Consider the following 23223-nt stretch of genomic DNA (forward strand, 5'->3'; position numbering starts at 1 on the left):
ATTACATAAACCCTGCCAATTTCAAGTGCAAAATTAGTATGTTCTTTAAAGATGTACAGCTGTTAATGATTACTTTAGGCATTGTAAAAAGAGAAGTATTTGTATGATTTTTATAACTACATATAAAATTTCAATTTCTACTGTTGACCTAATGTGCCATAATATATGGGCTACATAACTTAATGTATGTCAATTTAATCTTAAGCTGTTGTACCAAAAAATTATATGGTTTGTTATAAAAGCAGCACCTAAACAAAACACTAATACTGGAAGAAATGTACAGGGATAGGAGTATCTAGTTAGTAACACACTAGAAACTTTAATTCATTTGCCATGGGTCTACTCTCAAGTATTTGTTATTCCCTTACTGCTAGCAGGCCTTCATATGCTATTTAAATGTACCTTAATTTATCTGTAGAAGTGCTGTTTTATAAATGCACTGGTTTTACAATTAAAAACAAGAGAAATCCATCACTCATCTCTAGTACAAGATGCCAGTGAGTTAGTTACAGTGACAGTCTAGGCAAGCAACTAATTATGTGGCCATAGCTCACTAATATTTACATAGAACAGAAAAATGTAGTACTTATTGTATTAAATATGGCTAGAAGAAGCTCACCATCCTTACCATATACTAATGGACATTGAAACTATTTTGACATAACCACAACGGTCTTGATTTGCCCGTAATCAAAGCATGACAAGTGTTAAGTTTTTCTTGCAACCAGTAGGAGACTAATAAGGCTCTCTACAGCCACCTTAACCCTGATCCACTGACAAACCCTTTCAGTGCAGAAATGCCAGCTACTGCTTAAGAAGTTTAGTATACACTCAAAGGGGATAAAAAGTACACAACTGTCAAACTCTGATCCTCCCTTGGTTTGGCTTACTGTTTCTCCTGACTGTGAGAAATAGAAACAAAGAGTTCCAGCAGCAGTTCTCAATTCAGGCTACTGCTTTCCACAGCACATGAAACAGCAGCGAGGCATAAACTCTTTGGTCTAATTCCCTGCTTTTCATTGCCTTGTTGTCCATTAAAGGACAACTGCTGCCTAGACTTGCAAGTTACCTGATTTGAGACCAGCATTACACAATTAGAAAACTGCTGATCTCTGCCTGTGCTCAAGGCCAGCTGTAACCCAAGCTGTGTGGCCCAAGACAAGGCTGCTGGCAGCTGCGCTCTGTAGCAGCAGTGATCACAACCCTTGGTCCTTCGGGGAGCTGTGCTGCAGCTATGCCCATGCCCAGCCATGTCCCTACTGACTGCAACCCCATCCACTGATTTCCTGGCCTCCCCGACCTTGCCTCATTGCTGCAACCTGCTAGACAAATCCCCGTACTTGTGGCAGACCCCAGACACTGACACTGGATGCGATCTCATGACCTGCTCAGGTAGCAGGGGCCATGCCATCCTCAGGGAGGTCACTGCCCTGCCTGTTTTGCTGAAACTCTCACCTCTTCCTATGGGAAGACACTTCCCACTTCCGCTGCTCCCATCCATGTCCAGAGCATAAAATTATCCAACAAGGAAGGAAAAAGGGAAGAAAAAAATATGTACGTTGTCATCCTCCTGCTGAGGTACTGGCTCAGTATTTAGGGAACTCTGAACAAATGAGGCCCTACAAGCTATCTAACCTAATAGATCAATCCCACCACTTCCATTGCTCGCAGTACCATAGACCAAAGAAGAGAGGTTGTGAACATCAAGTTCAGGCCCTGTGCAGAAAGGGACATAAGGCAGATAGTACCAGGAAGGGATATATTACCATCCACACATAGCTCCCAGCTGCACTACAAGTTTATATTTAGAATGATTTCAGGCAACAGAGTACTTGTGAGGGAATCATCTGAGCCCTTTAGTCTTTAAATAAACTTTCACTGAGAGTTTTTTCCAATCTGAAATAGATTATTTTCTCTCAGGAAAAAAAAAAAAAAAAAAAAAACAACAACAACAATTAAATACTTGTATGAATATATAAAGCAGATGCTTTTTTGCTCTGGCTACACCCCTCCACCCCAACCAGTTCAGGAAACTTAAAAGTCCCTATATTCAGGGAATGGAACAAGGATAATTTCTACAATTCACATTCACAAATACATGTAGATACCCTACAGAAGAGGTACCAATTTGCATCAATCCAGATGAATGATTAAAGAAAACCGTTGCAGAGAATGTAAGTTTGTAATCATTTCTTCATTTATTTAGAATAACATTTTAATTCTCATGAAATGCAAGTGCTATGACTACAATTCAGCATTATCTAATGAAGCACATTTTTTTATTTCTCTTACCAGTGATAGTATGTAAAAGTGAAATGAATGACATTAAGCCGGGCACTTTTCCTCATGAAAAACTAAGTAAGGGGTTTACTTTCATTGTATCACAATAGCAACTTGACAGCCTGCTCCATGATTATTTTGTGGGCTCTAACGGCCCTAGCAGAAAAAAGGCCCTGACTGACAAACGTGATGAGCAGATAAGCTGTCAGGGAAGTGGGAGGGGAAAGGTGACAGAACAAACACATTTGTTATTGGCAGTATTAGCAACAAGTTGGCAACTTGTCTCCTATTGTTTCAGAAGTACAAAGGATTTCAGATTTTAAGTCCACATGTATATTTAAGCTTCATTCCTATCAGCACGCAAAAGCAGCAAGAGGCCTCTTTCTACAGTCATCTGCAGAACAAGCATCTGAACTAATACTACACTCTTATTTTCTTGCTTCATAATTTAGATACTGAGATAAGTGCCAGTTTGGAAGACAACACAGGTTCTCAGTTTATGTCCTTTAAAGACAGACCCATGTGCGTTAGGATATGAAAAATACAGTGCACAGTCAGCAGTGCCTTTTCTATTTTGTGTGGTACATTCAGGCAGTTGCATTTTCAGGCTTCTTAATGATCTGCGTCAAGTCACTCGAAGATAGACTTATGGCTTAAGAGGTTTTTCCATCATCTGCAATCCAAGCCGTCCAACCATCAGTATACTGTTGAACAGAATATTTGTTAAAAAAAAAAAAAAAAGCAAGGGTAGCAAAAAATCTTAAAAAACAACATGAAAACTTGATATGATTTAATATAGCTGAACTCCAACGTAAGATTTCATTTTTCACAGGACTCACCATGTAATATTTTTGTTTAAAGGCATGTATATGTTAAATAAAATGCTTATTCAAAATGTGGATGAGAACAGAAAACAGGTGACTACCTGGCCCCAGCAATCAGCCCAGGCATTGCTTTTCTGGAGTTGTAAAATCTCATTCCCATAACAGCAGACAAGGTTCCAGATGCCACTGATAAAAGAGAAGCGCAGTCAGGACTACGTGAGGGAAGCAGGTCTGAAGCACCAGCACAGCACTGTCAGGGCAATTGGCAGTGCCAAGCAGGCACAAATACACAGGCAGGAATGCCTCCCTCCTCCCCACAGAAGTAAACATTTTCCTTGTTTCTGTTAAGTAGCAGAGCAGCTGAAAGCTTTACAGCAGTTTGGTAAGCATACTCTGCTGCTCATTAGAGATGAGTAGTTCTAATGAGTTAAGACCACTGCCTAAACACCGAAAAACTCTGATCCCCTGTGCAAATTACTAGCTCCCCTTCAATTTCTCCTTATTTGTGCAAGGGGAATGATTACTTCCTTGAATACAGATATCCTCAAAATGGCCAAAAAGGTGGGACAGTGACAAAGATCACTATGGGGGAGCCAAATATTATTACACTGCCCCTTTCTTGGTGACCTTCGGAACTGAAAGGTGGAACTAAATTAATAGTTGCCTTTTGACATTAGATTTGAATGCCACATTCCTACATACATTCATGCAATAGAAGTTAGCTTTGAACAAGATTAAGAGTCGACAGTAAGTATGAGCTACAGTACATTTTTTTAATGGCTTAACAACAATAACTTGAGACATAAAACCCCACTTGAAATACGAATTAGCAAATAACAACAAGCCAAAGGATCAACCTGAAAGAGCAACTAATGTTTTAAACACGATTCCTAATTATTTGATTGTTAACTCTGGAACAAATCCAGTCAATACTCACATAAAAAGTTACAGGGCTGCCATTTCTTTGAAGAATAAAGGCAGGTGTTATAAAAGCTTCACATTAGTTTCTATCAGACAGGGTAAAGTATATCCTCAAGGTACATTTCTCCTCTAAAAAGGAGGTTCTTTTCTCAGAGATTTACTTATGAGGTAGTGTGACCAATCTAAGCTCAGCTGGAGCCACACCTGCAGCCTTTTGTTTCACCTGAGGGGTTTACTACCAGCTAAACCCACAACTTCTCCTACCATCTGTTGTAAACAAGGAGAGTACATCACCGTTCCCTCCTTCCCTTTGGAGGCTTCAGGCTTTCTCCCCTAGCGTGGGACACACTGAAGCACATGCTGTCCCGAGATGCCTGTGCAGCCCTCTGCAGCCACGGCTCACGTGCATTCCATGCACCCGCATCAGTCTAACGTGGCATCAAGTCTGGCAGCAGAGAGAGGTGTTTCTCACTGAATTTCCAGCTTCGAGGGGTTTCAGAGCCTACAAACCTTACACAGACACCTCCTGCTATGGGCAGGAGGCCCTGCCGCCATTTACAACACCTGCACAAATAAAGAAACCTGCTAGAAAAAGCGCTGCCACTCGCACCGCTACCAGGCACGCCTGGTACAGAAACACAGAGCACACCTACCGAGAGAAAGCCAGATATTCTTTGGATCTTGGGCCTGCTGGTAGGCCCCCAACCCTGCTAAACCACCGAAGAGGAGCCCGGCGGCCAGAGACGGGACGCTGCCTTGGGTGAAGGAAGGAGAAAGCCGTTAGCGGGCGCGCCCCCGCCCCCCGAATACACGCATAAAGAAACAACCAAATGTACAAATACAACTCCCCCGAGGCGCCGTGTGGCCCCCGGCCCGCCCCCACCTGCCCGGGCGTAGCCGATGATGCCCCCCGAGGCCACCAGCGCGGCGTAGCCGAGGCCGACCCAGTCGTAGGCCATCGGCGGGCCCGCGGCTACCCCCGGCCGGGCGGGCGGAGCGGAGGGGAGCGCAGGGAACGGAACAGCCGCTGGGCAGGGCCCCGCCGACCTTGCCGCCGGGCCGGGCGGCGCCTTCCCGGCGTTCCCGCCCCTGGGGGCGGGGCGGGAGGGGACGGGTGACTGTCAGAGAGGTGTTTCTGAGGGCTCCCGAGCTTCGGTGAAGGGGCTTGTGAGGATGCACGGTGTTCAATAAAGCGGTGCGTGAGGGTGCCCCGAAAGAGCGTGGAAGCCACGCGTTAGGCACAACTGGCAGCACGGTACCTGCAGCCACGCACATGGCGTAGGGCTGAAGGTGCGGCTCCGGCCAGCACGGGCTGGCCCCGGGGGTGTGCTGCCGTCAGGTCTCAGCCTGGGGTAACTGCTCGCCATCGCACACCCAGTGCTGCTTGCCCCTTCTGCTGCCTTGTGCCAGGCCGTGCGAGCTAATAACGCCACAGCTCCGCTGTTAAGGCCGCGGTGCTGCATTGCGGGGTGGGAAGTGAGACCCTGACAGTGCCTACGGGGACTGGAGAAATGCTGTCTCTTAGCAAGGTGAAAGCCTGGGAAGGAACTCTTAGTTCTCACATCAAAGAGGTACTTCAGAACCCTGTAGGAGAAAATTCCACAAGAAGCAGCCCTGTCAGCTCATACATCCCATTGCAGGACTGACTATGGTGCTGCACAACTGTGCACCAGAGCGCTCCAAGTCTTGCACCACCACCTACCTGCATTAACGGACTAGTTCAACAAACCCTGGCGATGAGTCCAAGATTTGTCCTAGACTAAGATGACAGCAAGCACGGCGTGATGCAGTGGTGATATCTCTTCCTTACCTCTCTGATAGAGCATGCCATCAGCTCCTCCAAACCTCCTCGCTTCCTCTCCTTCCTAGTTCATGTATTGAGTGACCAAAAAAAAAAAAAAAAAAAAGGAATGCATGCTGCTTCTCTCTTTTTTTTTTTTTTAATAGACCAGACATCTGAGATGCTAGGGAATGAAGAAAGAATGATGCAGAAAAAGAATGATGCTTTTTATCTAGAAAAAGCACAGAATTTTGTGTGGGAATGAAGCAGCTCATACAGCATCGATACAGGCCCAGTCAGCTTTTGAGGGGGGGAAACAGCATGGAAAACTTTGCTCTGTTGTTCATACTGATTCAGAAAGGCAGTCAAAAGTAGTATTTGAAAGAATTTTTTGTTTGTTTGCTTTTTATCACTGTATCTGTAGAAAAAAAAAAGGGGGCAATGTCTGTTATTGATATTCAATAGCACTGCTAATACTGTCAGGTCACACTGATTTAGATGTATTTATTGAGGTCAGCTGTCAGAACCTTTTATTTTAGAATCATAGAATCACAGAATGGCTCGGTTTGGAAGCGACCTCAAAGCCCAGCCAGTTCCACTCCCCCGCCATAGACAGGGACACTTCCCACCAGACGAGGTTGCCCAAGGCCCCATCCAGCCTGGCCTTGAACACTTCCAGGGATGGGGCATCCACAGCTTCTCTGGGTAACCTGTTCCAGCGCCTCAATGCCCTCTGAATGAAGAATTTCTTCCTAATGTCTAATCTAAACTTACCCTCTCTTAGTTTAAACCATTCCCATTTGTCCTATCCCTACCCTCCGTAACAAAGAGTCTCTCCCCAACTTTCCTGTAGGCCCCCTTTAGGTATTGGAAGGCCACTGTAAGGTCTCACTGGAGCCTTCTCTTCTCCAGGAGGAACACCACCAACTCCCTCAGCCTGTCTTCATTTAAAAAGAAAAGAAGCTGATGATTTGCACCCAAAAATCAGTCACACAATGAAAACAAAATGATTTATTTCAAGAAAAACATGACAAAGAGTAGCATTCATTTAAAAACAACAATAACAAACTTGAAATCAAGGTCTCTCAGTAGACTAACCACCTTTGATTTTTTTCTGGGTTCTTTCTATAACCAGTACTACAACACAGTCGTAAAATATCTATATTTGCTCAGGCTTGGAGCCTTTGATATCTGTGGCTTCAAACTGCCAAACTTATTGCTTCTGCTACTGGGAGATATTTTGCCATTTGCCTGTATTTTCTTGAGTCTGAACAATGAAATGTAATCGAAATGTAACCTTGTCTGTACTCTGTGCTACTTTAAATAGTCACATTAAACTGTGAAATTGTCTTTTATTTGGAACATTTCAATTTGGGGTTATTCAGCTAGACAGAACAACCTGGGGGCGGGGGGAGGATTTTGGCTCCAGAACTCTTAGTTGGGCACTTTAAAACTCTTTCTTTAACAGACTTGTCTCTTCAGCTGCCACCATGGTAGCAAGTTCCCTCCACAAGAAAGCGAGTAGGATTTCCACCAAAACTCTGCTGTGGAGATAAACTCTTGATGCCTTTCTGCAGAAATCTGCATTATTAAGTGTTGACAGCTATAAACACAGAACAAGCTGACTGAAGCAGATCCAGCCCTTTCAGACCCATGCCTGGGGGTTACCAACCATGCTTCAGGACATCTGAATATGATGTGTTGTCATTTCTGAACTTGTGCCGTTTGCAATCCAGTTTGTTAAAACCGAAATTAGCAATGGTTTAATAAAGTTGGATGCTAAACTGCTGCTATTCAAGACCTCCTCTTTGAGCCACCTTCGCTTGTTCAGGAGAGCAGCGCATTCACTCCCAATTTGTACTACCCCAGTGCTGCTGACTTGGGTCATTCAACAGTGCAGCTAAAATACCACATAAACTCCACCAGTCATCACTACAGGAAGAAGCATTCAGAGTTTTGCTTCCCTGCTTTGTTTTTTTTAGGACACAGTGACTGATACCTGTAACTTTTGCCTTCTGTTGGCCATACTAAAATATTCCTGAATGCAGATTTTTCTCTACAGCATGCCTAGTCTCTTTAAACTGTGCGTGGAAGAGCATTAGGTAGACTTGGAAAGGAACATATTTGATTGCCTCCCTCTAGTGGCTGAATAAAGGGGAATAAAAATAGGGCTGGGATGAAGTGAACCCTAATGTTAAGTATGTGTATTAGCCACTAGTTTAAGATCAAAGGAAGTAAACTTGGGAAGAATACTCAGGCTATATCAAAACATGACACAGAATTACTGAGTTATTGCCAAAGCACAGTTACCCTCTTCCAGTCCTGAAAATATGTGTCTTGCCACTGTCTTCCTTACTTTGTGTCCTACATGGGATGATCTAAGGACACAGGTGAGCCAAAATCTGTGTATAGAGACTAGTTTAGTTTAGTTTAGTTTAGTTTAGTTTAGTTTAGTTTAGTTTAGTTTTTTCCAGCTCTATTGGTTGGCCTTCTAAAACAAATATGTAAGCCCTTGTTTTTCAGACATGAAGAAGGGCTTCTGCACCTGCCTATGAAATTTTTCAAGCCATATTCATTAACCTAGCAAACGATGCTGTTTTCTTTCACAAACCTTGTCCCAATAGATATTTAAAGAACAGGTAAGATCTGGACAGTGCAGCATCTTTATTCCATTTCCAGTACTTTCTTGACGGTTCTATGCACTAGATTTTGTCTTTGACAAAACAGCATCTATATGTATGACCACCAACTGTATTCCTGTTTTTTACTGAGGTACGAGAAATCCCAAGGATGCATGATTCTCTATACATTTTATAGAAATAGGTAGCAATGTCACTATAGCTAGACAAAAGTTATGGCTGGAAAAAATTCCATTAAAAATGGCAAAAATGCAGACAGGCCAGCTGCAAGAGGGGTTGTGCCTTAGTGCTTCCTTTTGGATCTCTCACACTTTGGCCTCAGGGTGTTCAATCAAAGGTTAGATTTGCAGACTGAGTGAGACAAGCTGAACTGAGCTGTATCTACCACACATCCTAAAGAAACCTGGTGGATGAATTTGTGTTACCAGCACAGCAGAAATTAGACATTTGCTGCTATTCTCCCGATCACTTTCATTGATGTAGTCTGATTTTTTTTTGCTAGCTAGAAATACCAATTTGGTTCCACCTGAACCTCACTCTGGGACAAGGTTCTCTTTCGATGTCTCAGCTCCAAGCACTCCACAGTCAGTGGGTATGTTCTGAGCTCAAACTTATTTGCAAACATACAGGTGGAGTTAAAAAGCCATTTGAGGTCACCCGTTCCATACACACAAATGCCTCTGACATAATGGCCTGCCAAAAAAAAAAAAAAAAAAGAAAGAAATGTCAGAACCCAGGTTTATTTCCACAGGCATGCTCAAGGAGCCAAAACTTTATTTTGGTAACTTTTATCTGCAAAGCCACTATCAGTAATCTCTTACACAACAAACACGCTAAAATACCTTATAAATGTGAATAAAATGAATGAAATGGAGAAAGTTACTTGAAAGTAAACAACAAGTAAAATTCCTGAATAAGGAGATAGATCACAAAAGTGTTATTAGTTAAGACTTTCTATGATGAGACTGACACATAGCAAAGGGGAGAATTTTCTTCTGTCAGTGAAGAGGAACTTACGCTTTTACTTATACAAGATTTTCAACTACATAATTCTTGTTGGCACTGGTTCAGTGTCACTTATTTCAGTGTATTCATGCTGATGTGAAACTGATGCAATTTAAGCTGACTGAAATTCTCAAAATTTTTCTCCTCAGCACAAAAAACTATATGAGATGGATCAAAAATTCTTGAAATAAAATTTGTATTCTCTTTTTCTCCCACTTTTTTATGTCAGAAGTACAAAACAGTAAGCAAAAAATGATGTGCCATAGAGGTTATATCTTGTTAAGGTCATATCATGAAAACTGTTCCAGCTTTCTCACTGCTTGTCATATGTAGCTATTATCATTCACTACCTAATGACTACGGAAGAGCTGACTCCTTTTAAATGCCTTATCTGCCACCTGAAGACTGACTCACATTACAGTTAGAGGCCATAGGACTACAGGAAAAATAGGCAAGTGTTTTTCACTAGATGAACAGAAAGAATAAAGGATGAAAAATGGATACATTACCATGACAACCTCCATGGCTCTCTTCCATATCAATCCACTTCACTGCTTTCAGGTTTCCTTCCCATGATGCGTTGGGCATGGAGCCTGGGACACCTGGTAATTAGGTAACAAAAAATAAAATAATTAGTCCTTTTAACAAGTATATGCTCAGTTTTCTGTCTGTTTGCTAGGACCCTTCTCACAAAACTAGGATAAGATACTCTGTAGTATGTGTCAACCAATGCCTGGATGCTAACTTTGTTGTAAAGCTTTTTCACTGAAAGCAGCTTTCATTCTGTGAACAAGTTGACAGCCCAAGAGACCTAAATAATTTTACCTGAAAAACAAAGTCTCAGTGTGATACTGCATGCAGTATACTGCATTCACATCACCTTCATAACCAGTATGGCCCTCCCAGTGCTATTTGCACACCAGGCCACTGACACAGCACATCTTCAGTAGTGTTAAATACTTCATTTTTTCTTACAGTTTCCTTCTCTCTCTCTCTCTCTTAAAATATATATGTATATATTTGAGAAAACAAAAAGGAAAAGAGACCACCAGAACAAGTTCAAGTGTGATATCAGTGGATGGAGTTCTTGAAACTGAACTATATAGCTTATGAAAGTACACAATAGTATGTTAATGTCTAGACATATCACAGGACCTATCTAGACATAAACTGGTAAATGATGAACACCTGCTATAACATCCATTTTAAGTACTTAAGGGAATAATGCTGAGCACTCAGTGTTTAGTATTTCATGAAGAGTAAACAAGCAACATATATGCAATGTGTTGGCAGCTGCTTAAGTCAAGAGAACTTCAGTATTTTCAACTCTAGGCAGCAACAAAGACCCATTGCCATGAGATGAGGCGTTCGGTTTTGAAGGTAGGAGCTGACCAGGTAGGTACAGCTAGGAAACCCTCTATGCCTGATCTGTATGGCTATAAGTGACCAGTGATAGGACCCGCGGGAATGGTGTCAATCTGCGGCAGGAGAGGTTCAGGCTGGACATCAGGAAGAGGTTCTTCACTGAGAGGGTTGTCGTGCACTGGAACAGGCTCCCCAGGGAAGTAGTCACTGCACCAAGCCTGTTGGAGTTCAAGCGTTTGGACTGTGCACTTAGTCACATGGTCTGAATTTTTGGGTTGACCTGTGTGGTGCTGGGAGTTGGGCTTGATGATCCTTGTGGGTCCCTTCCAATTCGGGATATTCTATGATTCTATAGCGCGCTCAGTATAGTGAAAGATGTTTATTGAAGCCCTTCTTAACACAGTCTTCAAAATACAGTAGAAAAAAGTAAAGGCATGTTATGTAAAATCATAAAAGCTTTCTACGAACTCATCCCTTTCTGTAAATTTTATCTTTCTTACTGGCTAATTTGTTGCTTGAGAGCTAAGCAGACTGTAACTGCCACCCCATACACACTAAGAAAACTGGAAAAACACCAACTTCTCACTGTAGCACAAACACTTGTAAATAATTTATTTGCCTGCTTGGAAAAAAAAAAAAATCAACATATTTTGTTTTTTTCCTGCCCAGCAATGTAGTGTTGTGCCTGAGTTATTGTATGGCAGAACAGGAAACGTTTGGGGAGCCAAACACATGCAGGTACAAAAATGCAGACATTATTTCTGCTTTCTCCTCATGAAGCTACAAACAGAGGAAAAGACTAACTTGCTCAAATGCAAGCATTAATTTACCACCGTGGAGTACCTGCAACTCAATCTTTTTAACAGCTGCAGCAGAAGCAACAGGGTGTGACTGGGGTGGCAGTGGCAGGCAGCAGCAAGCTGCAGCTCCCTCTTCTGAGAGTCCCCCCATCACAGATGACAATCGTCATAAATTAGACCACGCCAATTTTTGGTCTATCAAAAATTTATTAATTGAGTAAGCGGATACAAGCAAAACAGCACTGGGCGGCCGGGGAGTCTGCGCTCCACCAACGGCGCGCGCCCCCCTTCTCCAGTCTCCTCTTCTTATAGTCTAATAGTTCCGGTTGTTTGTCTGCTACACTGCCACATCCTGGCATATCTGCGGCTGCGCGCGCTGTTGCTAGGGGGTCGTCTTCAGTTTTTGGTGGTCGTGAAGATGAAGGCCACAGTCTTCCTCTACGAATCAGTCCCCTCTTATCTCCTTATAAGGGTCCCTACAAGACCTAGAGCTTAACACCTAAGAATATTGCGAAATCTGTCTAACAACTTAGGAAGTAGATAATAATCTTTGCCCAGTCAAGAAGCTGCACCTGTCTAGCAACTTAAGGAAAACAAGAAGTAGATTACAATCTTTGTTCTATCAGGAAGCTGCTGCGGTTCTTTGTTCTACAGGATACAGCTATTCTGCAAAGCTTTTACCCTGCTCTTTAGCAAAGTCTTTCTTATTTCACAATGAACAAACTTTATTATTCCATCACAACAATGATATTAATAATGTCATTAACTAATAACCCCTGGTCATAGTTGAACTGTAATTAAAGCAAAAGTTAAACTACTTGAACAGATAGACATATTCAAATCTTTTTCTTCCAGATTTTTAATAGGGCTATTTAAAGTCTTTTATTCCTATGTCCTCTTGTTTGCTTTTCAAAAGAAGCTATCTGAGCGGCAGGGAGGGAACCATGCAGCTTTTTATTGCAACATCCTCATAATTTTTGCATTATTATCCATCATTTGTACTGACTCTCAGTACTAAAAACACAGCAATTTTCCTCGATTTACAGTAAGATTTTTAGAGCTTGAACAAAATGCAGAATAGTGTTGGTTTGCCGTTGCAGGACCTGTGCCCAGTATGATTTTAAGTAAAATAAAACAGACATTTTAATCCCCACTTCTGACCTCTTTCTTTAAGAGCAATTAGCCCACTTTCTGATTTTCATAATGTCATTTAAAATGTGTATTAATATAAACTATTTATTTTGCTATTTAACTACACTCCTAAAAGGGGTTATTTGACAGCAGTTCTGTAAAACAGAACAGAAAGCTAGTGCTTGCAGAACACAAAGAAGCCATCAGCAGTGTTCAAATGGTAACTGAAATAGTGTCATCACCTCAACTTTGGTGTTTTCTGAAATTTAAAGCTGAAAGCAAAGGGAGATTTTGCTACTATTCTATTTTGTTTGTTTGTTTGTTCGTTTGCTTGTCTTCTGTTCCCTTCTGGATGGCAGTCATCACAGTATCTTCACAGTTACTCTAGCCTAACAACTACTTTGCTTGTGAGCTTGAAGAGAAGTACAGCAAAGGTCAAAAGAGATCCTAAAGGCACTGAGTAATATCAAAGGCATGGGAGTGGGTATTTTGGTTTGTTTTGAGGAAATTTGATGGGAGGAAGGTTAAGCAGTTTTTTGGCTTTGTTTTTGATTTCAGATTGCTTGCTTGGTTTGGTGTATTTAAATACAGCATGTTCCTTGCAACTAAAAAAGGTTGTTTGCAAATATTGACTTGTGACTTTTATGTCAGATGCAAAAAGACTGCTTGATCTGCCAGCAGAACCACTGCAGCAGTTTGCTATAGAGATACCTGGCAGCAATAACTGGAAAGTCACAATCTTATTCTGCCCCCCCTTTGTATATTAGGCTTTTGTCAAACAAAAGAACATGCCAAAAAGCATGATTTTGTCCTGGGGAAAATTCTGAAAATGTTATTCCTTTGCAGAAAGCATCCAACTAAAGATAACACTTCATAAAAGAAAAAAAAAAAAAAAAAAGAGGCAGTGATGACAGGCTATATGCACCTCAAATGGCCTGGGATATATGTTATTCCTCCAAATTAAAAACCTGTTCACAAGAGCTGGCAGTAAATGTGGTGTGAGGAAAATCTTGGAAAATGCTGACACTGTGGGAAAGCAAAAAAGATGACTGACAAAACAGGAAAGACCTCGGGATATCCACAAAAACAATGGGAGCACTGCCTTCTAGGAATACAAAATTACTGACTTCACATTATTCACTAGCTCTCAAATTAAGTAAACTAGGCATTTTTGTAAGTTAATTGAAGAGTAAGGAATAATGTAGTTCAGCACTAAAAAAAAATGGACTTATCGCATTCTCCATTATATATTTGTTTGGTCCTTATCAATTGTTTTCCTATCCAGAAACTGTTCTTGGGACCTCTTTTGATAAATACTTTGTCTGAAAAGTTATGCTGATGTTAAATATGAATATAAACTCAGGTGTGAGTTACTAACCTCTACTTTTGTTCAGCTCTTATCTCCCCCTCCATGGGGCTAAAAGGAGTTTTGTCCCTAAAACACAGGCAGCAGAAATGAAGGCTGCCCTGTAAACTACAACAGGGATGAACATATTCCCTGCTCCTTCTCATTTAGCACAAGTGGGGAAGCATGATCAATATCTCCACATTTTCCTGTCCACCTTTTAAGTGTACTTGGTTGCTGGAGGGAAAGTAAGGGGAAAGGGGGAAGTGCGATGTTTCTGCTCTATCCAACATGAGAATCATGCAGCTCAAATCCCCCATGTATTGTGACAGTTTATTTTTCAGGAACTTGAAGGTGCCCCCAGCAAAGGAAGTGTTTTTCAAGTACACGCTAAGGGAAGAAATGAAATTAAAGGCATCAGAGGGCTGGACTGTCTTTCCAGTCAGTCATGGTCGTCTTCATACCTGACCTGTGCAGTTTTGTTGGCTGCAAACCACTACTTGGCAAGCAAAGCACACTCTTTCTGTGAGCAGCACCTCCTGTGGGCACAACACCATGCTGAGCACCCTTCCTTTTCAGACAGAGGTTTGGAGGCAGGAAAAATACACTTTGGTTCAGAACATGGACCTCATCCACAGGACACAACACGTTTCTCAGCTAAGCTCTTCCTTTTTTTTTTTTTTTTTACTTCTTTTTACCATTGAAATACAATGAGAGTTGATTTGCATGTGTTGGCACTAAGACAGAGGCAACTCCATTTCCTTCTTGCATCTCTACCAGGTATTATCAAGAAAGACATCCATATGTTACATAAAATGAGCCACCGTACTTGCATTTCTGCAACGCATGCATAAACTGACATTCAGAAGGAAATGCTACAGCATAAATGGCTGCCCAATTTGCTCTGAACTTCCAAGCCCTGTACCTGTAATTCCGGAACCAAACCAATGCATCAGTTAAAGCCAAGCTGACAAGCAGCTAGTCCTCTCTGGTCTTCTGAAGCAGCAGTGTGTGCTTCCTCATTTGCAGCTGTATAGGGAAGGGAATGAGCTTACACATCTATACCACCAGCTCATCCAAGATTTTCTCCTGCACTTTGTAAGCTGGTACACAGAAAAAAAATCCATGCCCTCACCTGGCACATGAGGGCTAGGGCACACTTCCTAAATCTGCTCCAAACGGTGCATGCTTGGGGTAGAGAGGGACTATTATTCTAAGAGACCTTTTGAAATCAGTGATAACTTTGGCTGGACTTTAGGATCAGATATTTACGTTTCTGAAAAACGTTGGTATTGGAGTGGGATATGCATAGGTGGGCGAACTCCATTAGGGTTAATGCCACAGAGGTGAGACTCGTGGTGACCACCACAATCAGCTGACACCATGCCATGGCCAGTTATTCCTACTGTACTATTTTAGCAATAATTAGTACTAAAACCTTCTCCTCACCTGTCCCAAGGTGCTGGATGCCAGGACATGGACCTCAAAGCTTACCTGGGATCCTGTTGAGCGTCACCCAGAAGTGCTCGTCGGGGCTGTAGGTGTCCTGGGACCATGCCAGCAAGTCGATGGCACGCCGGTCCTGCAGCACGAACTTCACAAAGGGCCGGGTGACTGCAATGTATGCGGAGCCGAAGTAGATGGTCAGGTTGTGTGGTGGGGGAGCCTTGTGCACCTTGGGGGTGACCAGCCCCGAAATGTTGCTTCCCTCCCACTCTTGGTGCATGAATCGCGTTCGTGCAGCGACGTGGGGTGGCGGCAGCACCCCAGGGGTGACATTCTTTCCCCTGAAGCCCTTCAGCTGCCGGACAATCTCCCGGTTGGTCTTCAAGGGGAAGTCCTGTCCGCAGACGTTCAGCAGGTACCGCCAGGGCACGGCGGAGGCCAGCAGGTCCTGCATGCAGTGCAGGTCGGCCCGCAGGCGGGATGCGCCGCCATAGACCACCCGCTCGGTGTGGGAGGCAAGGAAGGCGTTGGGGAAGCAGCCCACCAGCTGCCACACTGCCTGCCGCAAGGCAGCCGGCGCCTTACCGTCCACGTGGACGCAGTAGACATTTTGGGGCATGTAGACCGCCCTGAAGAGCCGCTCGAAGGTCTCAAACTCCTTATGCAGAGTGATGATGTAGGCAAGGGGGAAGGCGGCCTCCTCGGAGGACAGGGCACGGGTGATATACCGGCTGTGGAACACGTATGTGCTGCAGGATGAGCCCCTGGTCGCGGGCCGCAGCCCACCGCCCTGCATGCCAGGGGCCTGCCCAGCCAGCAGCGCCCCACACACCTGCTCCAGCACCATGCCCTCAGCTGAGCCACTGCCTGGCCCTGCCGTCCGCCACCCGCCACGGCCCAGCAGCACGGCGGCACCCAGCAGCACCACGGTCACCAGCACTGCCACTGCCCGTCGGTGCCGCATGGCCATGCAGGGCCGGAGAGGCAGCACTGGTAATGCTGTTACCGGCTGCCTTTCACGGGGTTGGGAATCCGTCTGTCTTAGTGCTCTCCAGGTTCTGGAACTGTGGATTAGATTGGTTTGGAGGGGGAGGATGGGGGAGGGAGGGTGTTCTCTCTTTGGGTTTGTGTTTGGTTTTCTTTTGTTGCTTTTTTTCCAGCCTCTGTCATTTTACAGAAGTGCCTAGGGAGAAGTCCAAACCACAAGCTGCCAGTGCCAGGAGGAGCGAGGGAGACCAAGCAGCCACAGGTAGGATAGAAGTGGTCACCTCCAAATGGAAATGGTTGCTGGGTTCTTGAGGTGACATGCAGGAAGGATTTGTGCTGAAATCCTGGTTTAGTTGTTGTCCAGCTTGTCCTTCAAGACAAGCTCTCCCAGCTGTCCTTCAGGGAGGTGACTGGTAAAGGTACCAGGAGGTCTTTAAAAGAAAAACTCTTCTTTTAAAAGAAGAAAAGGGAAAAAAATATATATATTGCAAGAAAAGCTCTTCTTGCAAGATTAGATTGAAATAACAGGGGAAAAAAAAAAAAAAAAAAAACACCACTTCCCCTTAAAAATGTACAAATGCTCAGTTTTGTATCTTGTTGCCATAAATGTACATTTCAGTGGGGGTTACGGATGTAAAAGCAGCGTGTGTGGCAGGGGTGGGAGTTGAATTAACACAAGATTGACAAGCTTTAAAGCAGACCTCTGAACCTGTAGAGTAGGAAATAGAACTCGAGGAGGGGGGAGCTTGTTTGAAACTGCTTCTTTCAAGACAGTGGTTTGAATTAAGGCAATGCATGCTTTCTGCTTGAGCAGTTAGGCTGTTGACAATGGTAGCAGAGCTTACCTGCACCTCTTGTTTTGATTAATCTGATGGATAATAAGGAAATGGTCTCAGTTCTAGTAACCAGCTTCATTTGACAATATGTTTTGAAGGAGGTTTTTCTAAGCTTTTTATTCACCCATAAACCAATGTGAGCATCTTCAGCAGGGTCATGGTTTTGACTCAGAGGAGCTGACTGATCTCTACAGGGCTGCTCAGGATTTGCCCACTTTGCCAGCACCCTGTCAGGAATGGCTCTGCTGACTTCTACATCGGCTGCCCAGACAGGCTTCTGGCGACAGGGCTTGTCTCTCAACATGTGTAACACAGCTTTCAGTGCGGTCAGATGAGTTTATGTGTAGATGAAAGCAGAGGACAGGTTCAGGATGCCTGACTGTGCCTTCCTAATGAAAACAAGGGGTTGTAAGCAGCTCAGCATCTCATGGGAACACTATATTCAAAAAGAGGCGCTGTTACTGCAGCTGGACTGAAGTTTGTTTAGTTACATGCAATAATTTTGATAGATATTATCTGATGGTAAAATTCAAAGAAAAAATACATGCTTTCTTAAGATGCTGTCATCTGATTCTGCTCTTCAAGGAGTTGTGCTGTTTGAAGCCCATTATGCCAATGTGTGATAGATACAAAGATACTGGAGAGTCAAGCAAAGGAGTGCAAGTCCATTTATTAGTTGTGCCTTTTCAGAAAGCCTTCCTTAAGGCATATCCTTCCTTATCCTGTCATCACTAGGCAGCTTTAGTGCAAAACAAACAACTGGTTGTGAAGCAACATTTGACTTCAATAGCAGCAAAATCAAATTGATCAAACTGAAAGCAGTACTTAAGTTCCAATGACTGCAGATTGCATAAAGACTAAACCATATTTTAATTCACATTTTTTCAGATGAACTTTGGTATCTGAATGGTGAATAGAGGACAAGAGTAATTTTTCTGGAAATTCTACCATAAAGCAGATGTATTTGTGATTGCTGCCATTGTGTTGCAACACCTCGCCCTAAGTAGGTTTGGCAAAAGAGAAAGGTTTTAATTATGAGATTGCAACAGCTTTGTGGACATAAGACTCAATAACGATCACAAAAGATTCCCTGGCCTTTTTATACCTTATTACTACAAGAAATTCTTGCTCGATCAGGAAGTCTCATTAAAATAATGTGGAATAGGAACAAGATAACAAGTATTAGTTATATAAGTAATGCTGCAGATATAGGTACAACATACTTCCTTCTAGAATATTGCTTGTTCAACTAGCATTGCTATCTGGAATCATATTAAAAAGCATCTGCCTCTCTGTCTACCTGTCATTTGAAGTGTGGGCACTAACTTAAGGAAAATGAACCATTGTGGCAGACAAAAGCCAACCCAAATGGTGAATGTTAGTATGGTGCATGCATTGCTGAGAAGGTCATTCTAAGAGTCTGTATAGAAACTATGGAGAGGTACCAAAGTAGTTTTAAATTATTTAGTTGCTGTAGAAGGAACCTTCATGCAGCCTAAATTGCTGGGGGGAGCAGGTCTGTTAAAATTTCACTGCAGTTTATTTGAGGCAATAGTTTCAGAGACAAATAAGAGCTGATAGCTCTCAAGGAAAATCTCATCCACTTCCTTTGGTGGTGGTTGTGAGAGAAGAATACCAGAAAATTCAGGGTATCACTGATAGCACATTAATCAATCACATTAGGCAATTCCTAATTTTAAAATTTTTATGTGTCTGTTTGCTTGTACAAAAAGAACTTCTGTCTGCCCTGAGAATGCACTTAGCTTGACTCACAGCACTGCCTCCCACATGCCTGCCATTCCCTGAGGCATACTGTATGACAACTGCCCTTCTTATTTTGCTGTCTACTATTGAAATCCCAGCTGAGGGCTTGCCATCAGGATGGTGCAGATATACTTTTGAAGTTTGGGTGTGATTTAAGACACCACTTGCTAACAAAACTATCCACCCTTTTCGTTCTTTCTCAGCCATTGTTGAAACGAATGAGTCAGTTAGCAACCTTTATCCTGTTCAGAGAAAGTTGAGATGAGACTGGTTCTTTCCACTTAGGTAGACACGATATGCAATTGTATCCAAAAAAAAAAAAAAAACAAACTTTGTGATAGGCACACAGCTGGATGAATACTTGGAAAAGCAAGCACAGAGTAGAATGCAAAGTCATCTTCCACGGCTTTCCTATTTCTATGTTGAATTAGCAGTAACAGGAGAAAGGACCTCACCCAAAGATAGTGGGTTGAGGTTGCTGGTGTCCCCAGGTGCTTGTTCTCGAAGGGAAGCTGCCTAGAGGTTCAGTGATCTGACCACTCAAATCAAGGGTGGTCTGGGCATGCAAGACAGGACACTGTGAACCACCCCTTCTGTTAATCAACTACCTTGTGTTCACACTAACCCAAAAGTTTGTCACATTTTACAGCAAGCAGTGATGGTATGCTGTGTAACCAGTGTTCTTCCCAGGCTGGCGCATCAGCAGAAGTGACATGGTACTCCAATCTTTATTTCTTCCCCTCTGGGACACACAATCCACAGCTGCAGGCTTCTTGCAGAACCAGGAATAAAAGCAATTCTGCCCTAGCGCTTTCCCTGCAAACCCCCAGCTTCCCTTATACCAAGTGACCATCATCCCTGTGGAGGCATGTGCGTGACCAAGGGAGGTCCCAGTAGTGGGACCTCCAGGTCAGAATCATAGAATTATAGAGTCATAGAATCATTAAGGTTGGAAAAGACTTTCAAGATCATCTGGTCCAAACATCCCCCTACCACCACTGTCACCCACGAAACCATGTCCCTAAGCACTACGTCCAGCCTTTTCTCGAACACCCCCAGGGACAGTGGATCCACTACCTCTCTGGGCAACCCATTCCAATGTCTGACTGCTCTTTCTGAGAAGAAATGTCTCCTGATTTCCAATCTAAACCTTCCCTGGTGCAACCTGAGGCCATTCTCTCTAGTCCTATCACTAGTTATCTGTGAGAAGAGGCTGACCCCCAGCTCCCCACACCTTATGTGTACTCTCACATAAAGCTGAAGAGAAGTGAAAGAACAGAGTTGTGCTGTGTGTGAGGGGGCACACTGAATCCCATACCACATGCACAGGTGGCATTGTAGAAGATAGCTTGAACCAGGCTAATGATTCACTGTCCCTGAAAGAGGAAGGTCTGACTTCTCTTCCTCCTGATTTCCCTCTCCTTCTTACCCACATCTGCCTGCTTCCCCCTGTTTTTCTTTGTGCTGACTTCAGTGCTGGCTGGATTCTTCACTGAGTCAGTTCAACTCACCCACTCAGAAACAGTACATTGTTTTACTTCAGGGCTAATTAATTGAACTGGCAACCCTCCTGGCACAGAAGGGAGGAAAGGATGAGCAGGATGCAGGAGGAAAAGAAAGTATTGGTCTTTGTTGCATGGCTGTGGGTAATAAGCGTGCTATTTTAAGGTATGGGGACCAAACAGTCTTTTGTATTATCTGAATGAGATTGTCATGGCTGTCTGAAACTACAAATACCTGTTTTGTTTAGTTCTTTCATGATACGGTGTGTGTCGAAACTGATCTGCAGATTATGTCTCTTCCTGCATGAAGGCCTCCAACTATTTGTTCTAATAGCTGGACCACTGCCTGATGCTATTATCTCCAAGAGTCACATCAAGCATTGGATCCAACTCGCATATGCTTGGGACAGTCTGACACCTCCTGCTACACTTAGGAGATAGGCTTCAAAATCCTGGATGACAGCAGCCCTTGAGTACATCTGTCAAAGCTATATGGCTACTTTTGTCACTCTAGTAATGGCAGGGAAAACATGGAAGAGGAAGGAGCATTTCTCATGTGGAAACTGCTCCTTGTTTTCATCCTCTGCAAGTTAGAGGATGAAAAGGAAAAAGACAGGAGAATAAACCTATCCTTGCTTCCATTGCTTGTGTTCCTGCTTTGGGCTGCTATGAAACTCTAGGAAGTTAGGAGCAGTAAAATCCTACCTGGTGTTTCTAAAAGCAGTGTGCATGCATGGGGGAGAAGTCCTGTGCACTTTCCAACCCTTCCTCAGGCAAGGTAAAACTAATTATAAATACATAAGGTAAAAGTGAAAGTACTGGTTCTAATTCTGTTCCTCTTAACCAATCCTTGAGCCTGTATGTTAGAATTTAGGCAGTACCTATGAGTACCTGCTTTTTGCAGCTGTTACGGGAGAGCTGATATCTTTGTACCCACAGAAGGGCACGTGAAGACTAGAAGCAAATTATAGGCTGAATTCAGATTTTTGCTCTGGAGTAATAGATAGAGAAAAAGAAATTGGCTTCTATTCATGGAAAAATAAAATCCTCCCCCAAAATGTGGATATCTTGTAGAAGACCTTCACTTCCATAGCTTATTCTTTATTCTGTGCCTTTTCTTCATCTTGATTTCTACCAGTAAAATGATTGAATCAGCAGAGATTTCCAAAGGTTTGAATTGGAACTTAGATCCTCTGGGCTTTTGGTCAGATACAAAGAAAGTAATGCACACCACACAGAACAGTGATCTAAGTGGCCAATAAGCTTATTTCATAGCTCATCCTTTTGTACGAATTATAATCTGATTACATTTTTCATCTCGGTTTTGCCAAAGTCAGCCTGAGGTATGTGAATGTGTATGGTGTGTGCACACCTACGCGTGCGTCTTCAGGAAAAAAAAAATAAATAAAGAAAGAAGGTGTCCTTACCTGGGATCCTGTTGAGCGTCACCCAGAAGTGCTCGTCGGGGCTGTAGGTGTCCTGGGACCATGCCAGCAAGTCGATGGCACGCCGGTCCTGCAGCACGAACTTCACAAAGGGCCGGGTGACTGCAATGTATGCGGAGCCGAAGTAGATGGTCAGGTTGTGTGGTGGGGGAGCCTTGTGCACAAACGTCCGCAGCATGAAAGAAAAGAAAGGGTATAGTTGCTCCCGGTGCACATACTTGGTGCGAGCGATGACGTGGGGTGGCGGGAGCACCCCAGGGGTGACATTCTTTCCCCTGAAGCCCTTCAGCTGCCGGACAATCTCCCGGTTGGTCTTCAAGGGGAAGTCCTGTCCGCAGACGTTCAGCAGGTACCGCCAGGGCACGGCGGAGGCCAGCAGGTCCTGCATGCAGTGCAGGTCGGCCCGCAGGCGGGATGCGCCGCCATAGACCACCCGCTCGGTGTGGGAGGCAAGGAAGGCGTTGGGGAAGCAGCCCACCAGCTGCCACACTGCCTGCCGCAAGGCAGCCGGCGCCTTACCGTCCACGTGGACGCAGTAGACATTTTGGGGCATGTAGACCGCCCTGAAGAGCCGCTCGAAGGTCTCAAACTCCTTATGCAGGGTGATGATGTAGGCAAGGGGGAAGGCGGCTTCCTCGGAGGACAGGGCACGGGTGATGTAGTGGTTCCATGTGATGTACTCCGTGCAGTTGGATTTTCTGAAGGATGTTTTTAAAGCAGTTTCCTTCAGAAAGGGCACCTTATCTTCAATAAGTGCTTTACAGGCTTCTGCTAAAGTTGAGCTCACTGGGAAGTTGAGCCTCCTTAGAGATTTTTGCACATGGAAATTAATGGCATAGAAAACAAATAGAAGGGAAACACTGAGAATCAAGATGGTAAAGAAGCAATATCTGAGTGTATTCATTGCTGCTTGGAAAAAGAGTCTCACTTGAAATATTACAAGGAGGTCAGATCAAACATCCGAAACACATTTCACTGGCTGTGCTTGCTTCCTTATGGAGAATGCCTGTGTCAGGCTGATGCATAATACGCAGCTGATGTCCTTACTTTTCATATATGTTTGTAGTCGTTCTTTACGTGGAACGAACATGAGTAGTGAACAAACTGTAGAGGGAAGCTGCTTCACAGCATCCTAAAGATTGAACAGACACAT

At 43.6% G+C, this 23223-nt stretch overlaps 2 protein-coding genes across 2 annotated transcripts; both read right to left on the bottom strand.

Annotated features, from left to right (window-relative positions):
* Positions 1-2175: 2175 nt before the first annotated feature.
* LOC311206121 (transmembrane protein 14C-like) lies at positions 2176-5104 on the bottom strand. Its single transcript, XM_084281331.1, has 4 exons — positions 4909-5104; positions 4679-4780; positions 3206-3290; positions 2176-2984 (listed from the first exon to the last, which is right to left on the bottom strand). Exons 1-4 carry the CDS (start codon positions 4982-4984, stop codon positions 2927-2929), a joined length of 321 nt encoding a protein of 106 aa, XP_084137457.1. The 5' UTR covers positions 4985-5104; the 3' UTR covers positions 2176-2926.
* Positions 5105-8946: 3842 nt separating this feature from the next.
* GCNT2 (glucosaminyl (N-acetyl) transferase 2 (I blood group)) lies at positions 8947-22974 on the bottom strand (the record flags this gene model as incomplete). Its single annotated transcript, XM_084307046.1, has 4 exons — positions 8947-9137; positions 9959-10051; positions 15585-16267; positions 22715-22974. 4 exons carry the CDS (start codon positions 22972-22974, stop codon positions 8947-8949), a joined length of 1227 nt encoding a protein of 408 aa, XP_084163172.1.
* Positions 22975-23223: the final 249 nt, after the last annotated feature.

The sequence above is a fragment of the Netta rufina genome (assembly GCF_964035555.1).
Source record: "Netta rufina genome assembly, chromosome: 2".
NCBI lineage: Eukaryota > Metazoa > Chordata > Aves > Anseriformes > Anatidae > Netta > Netta rufina.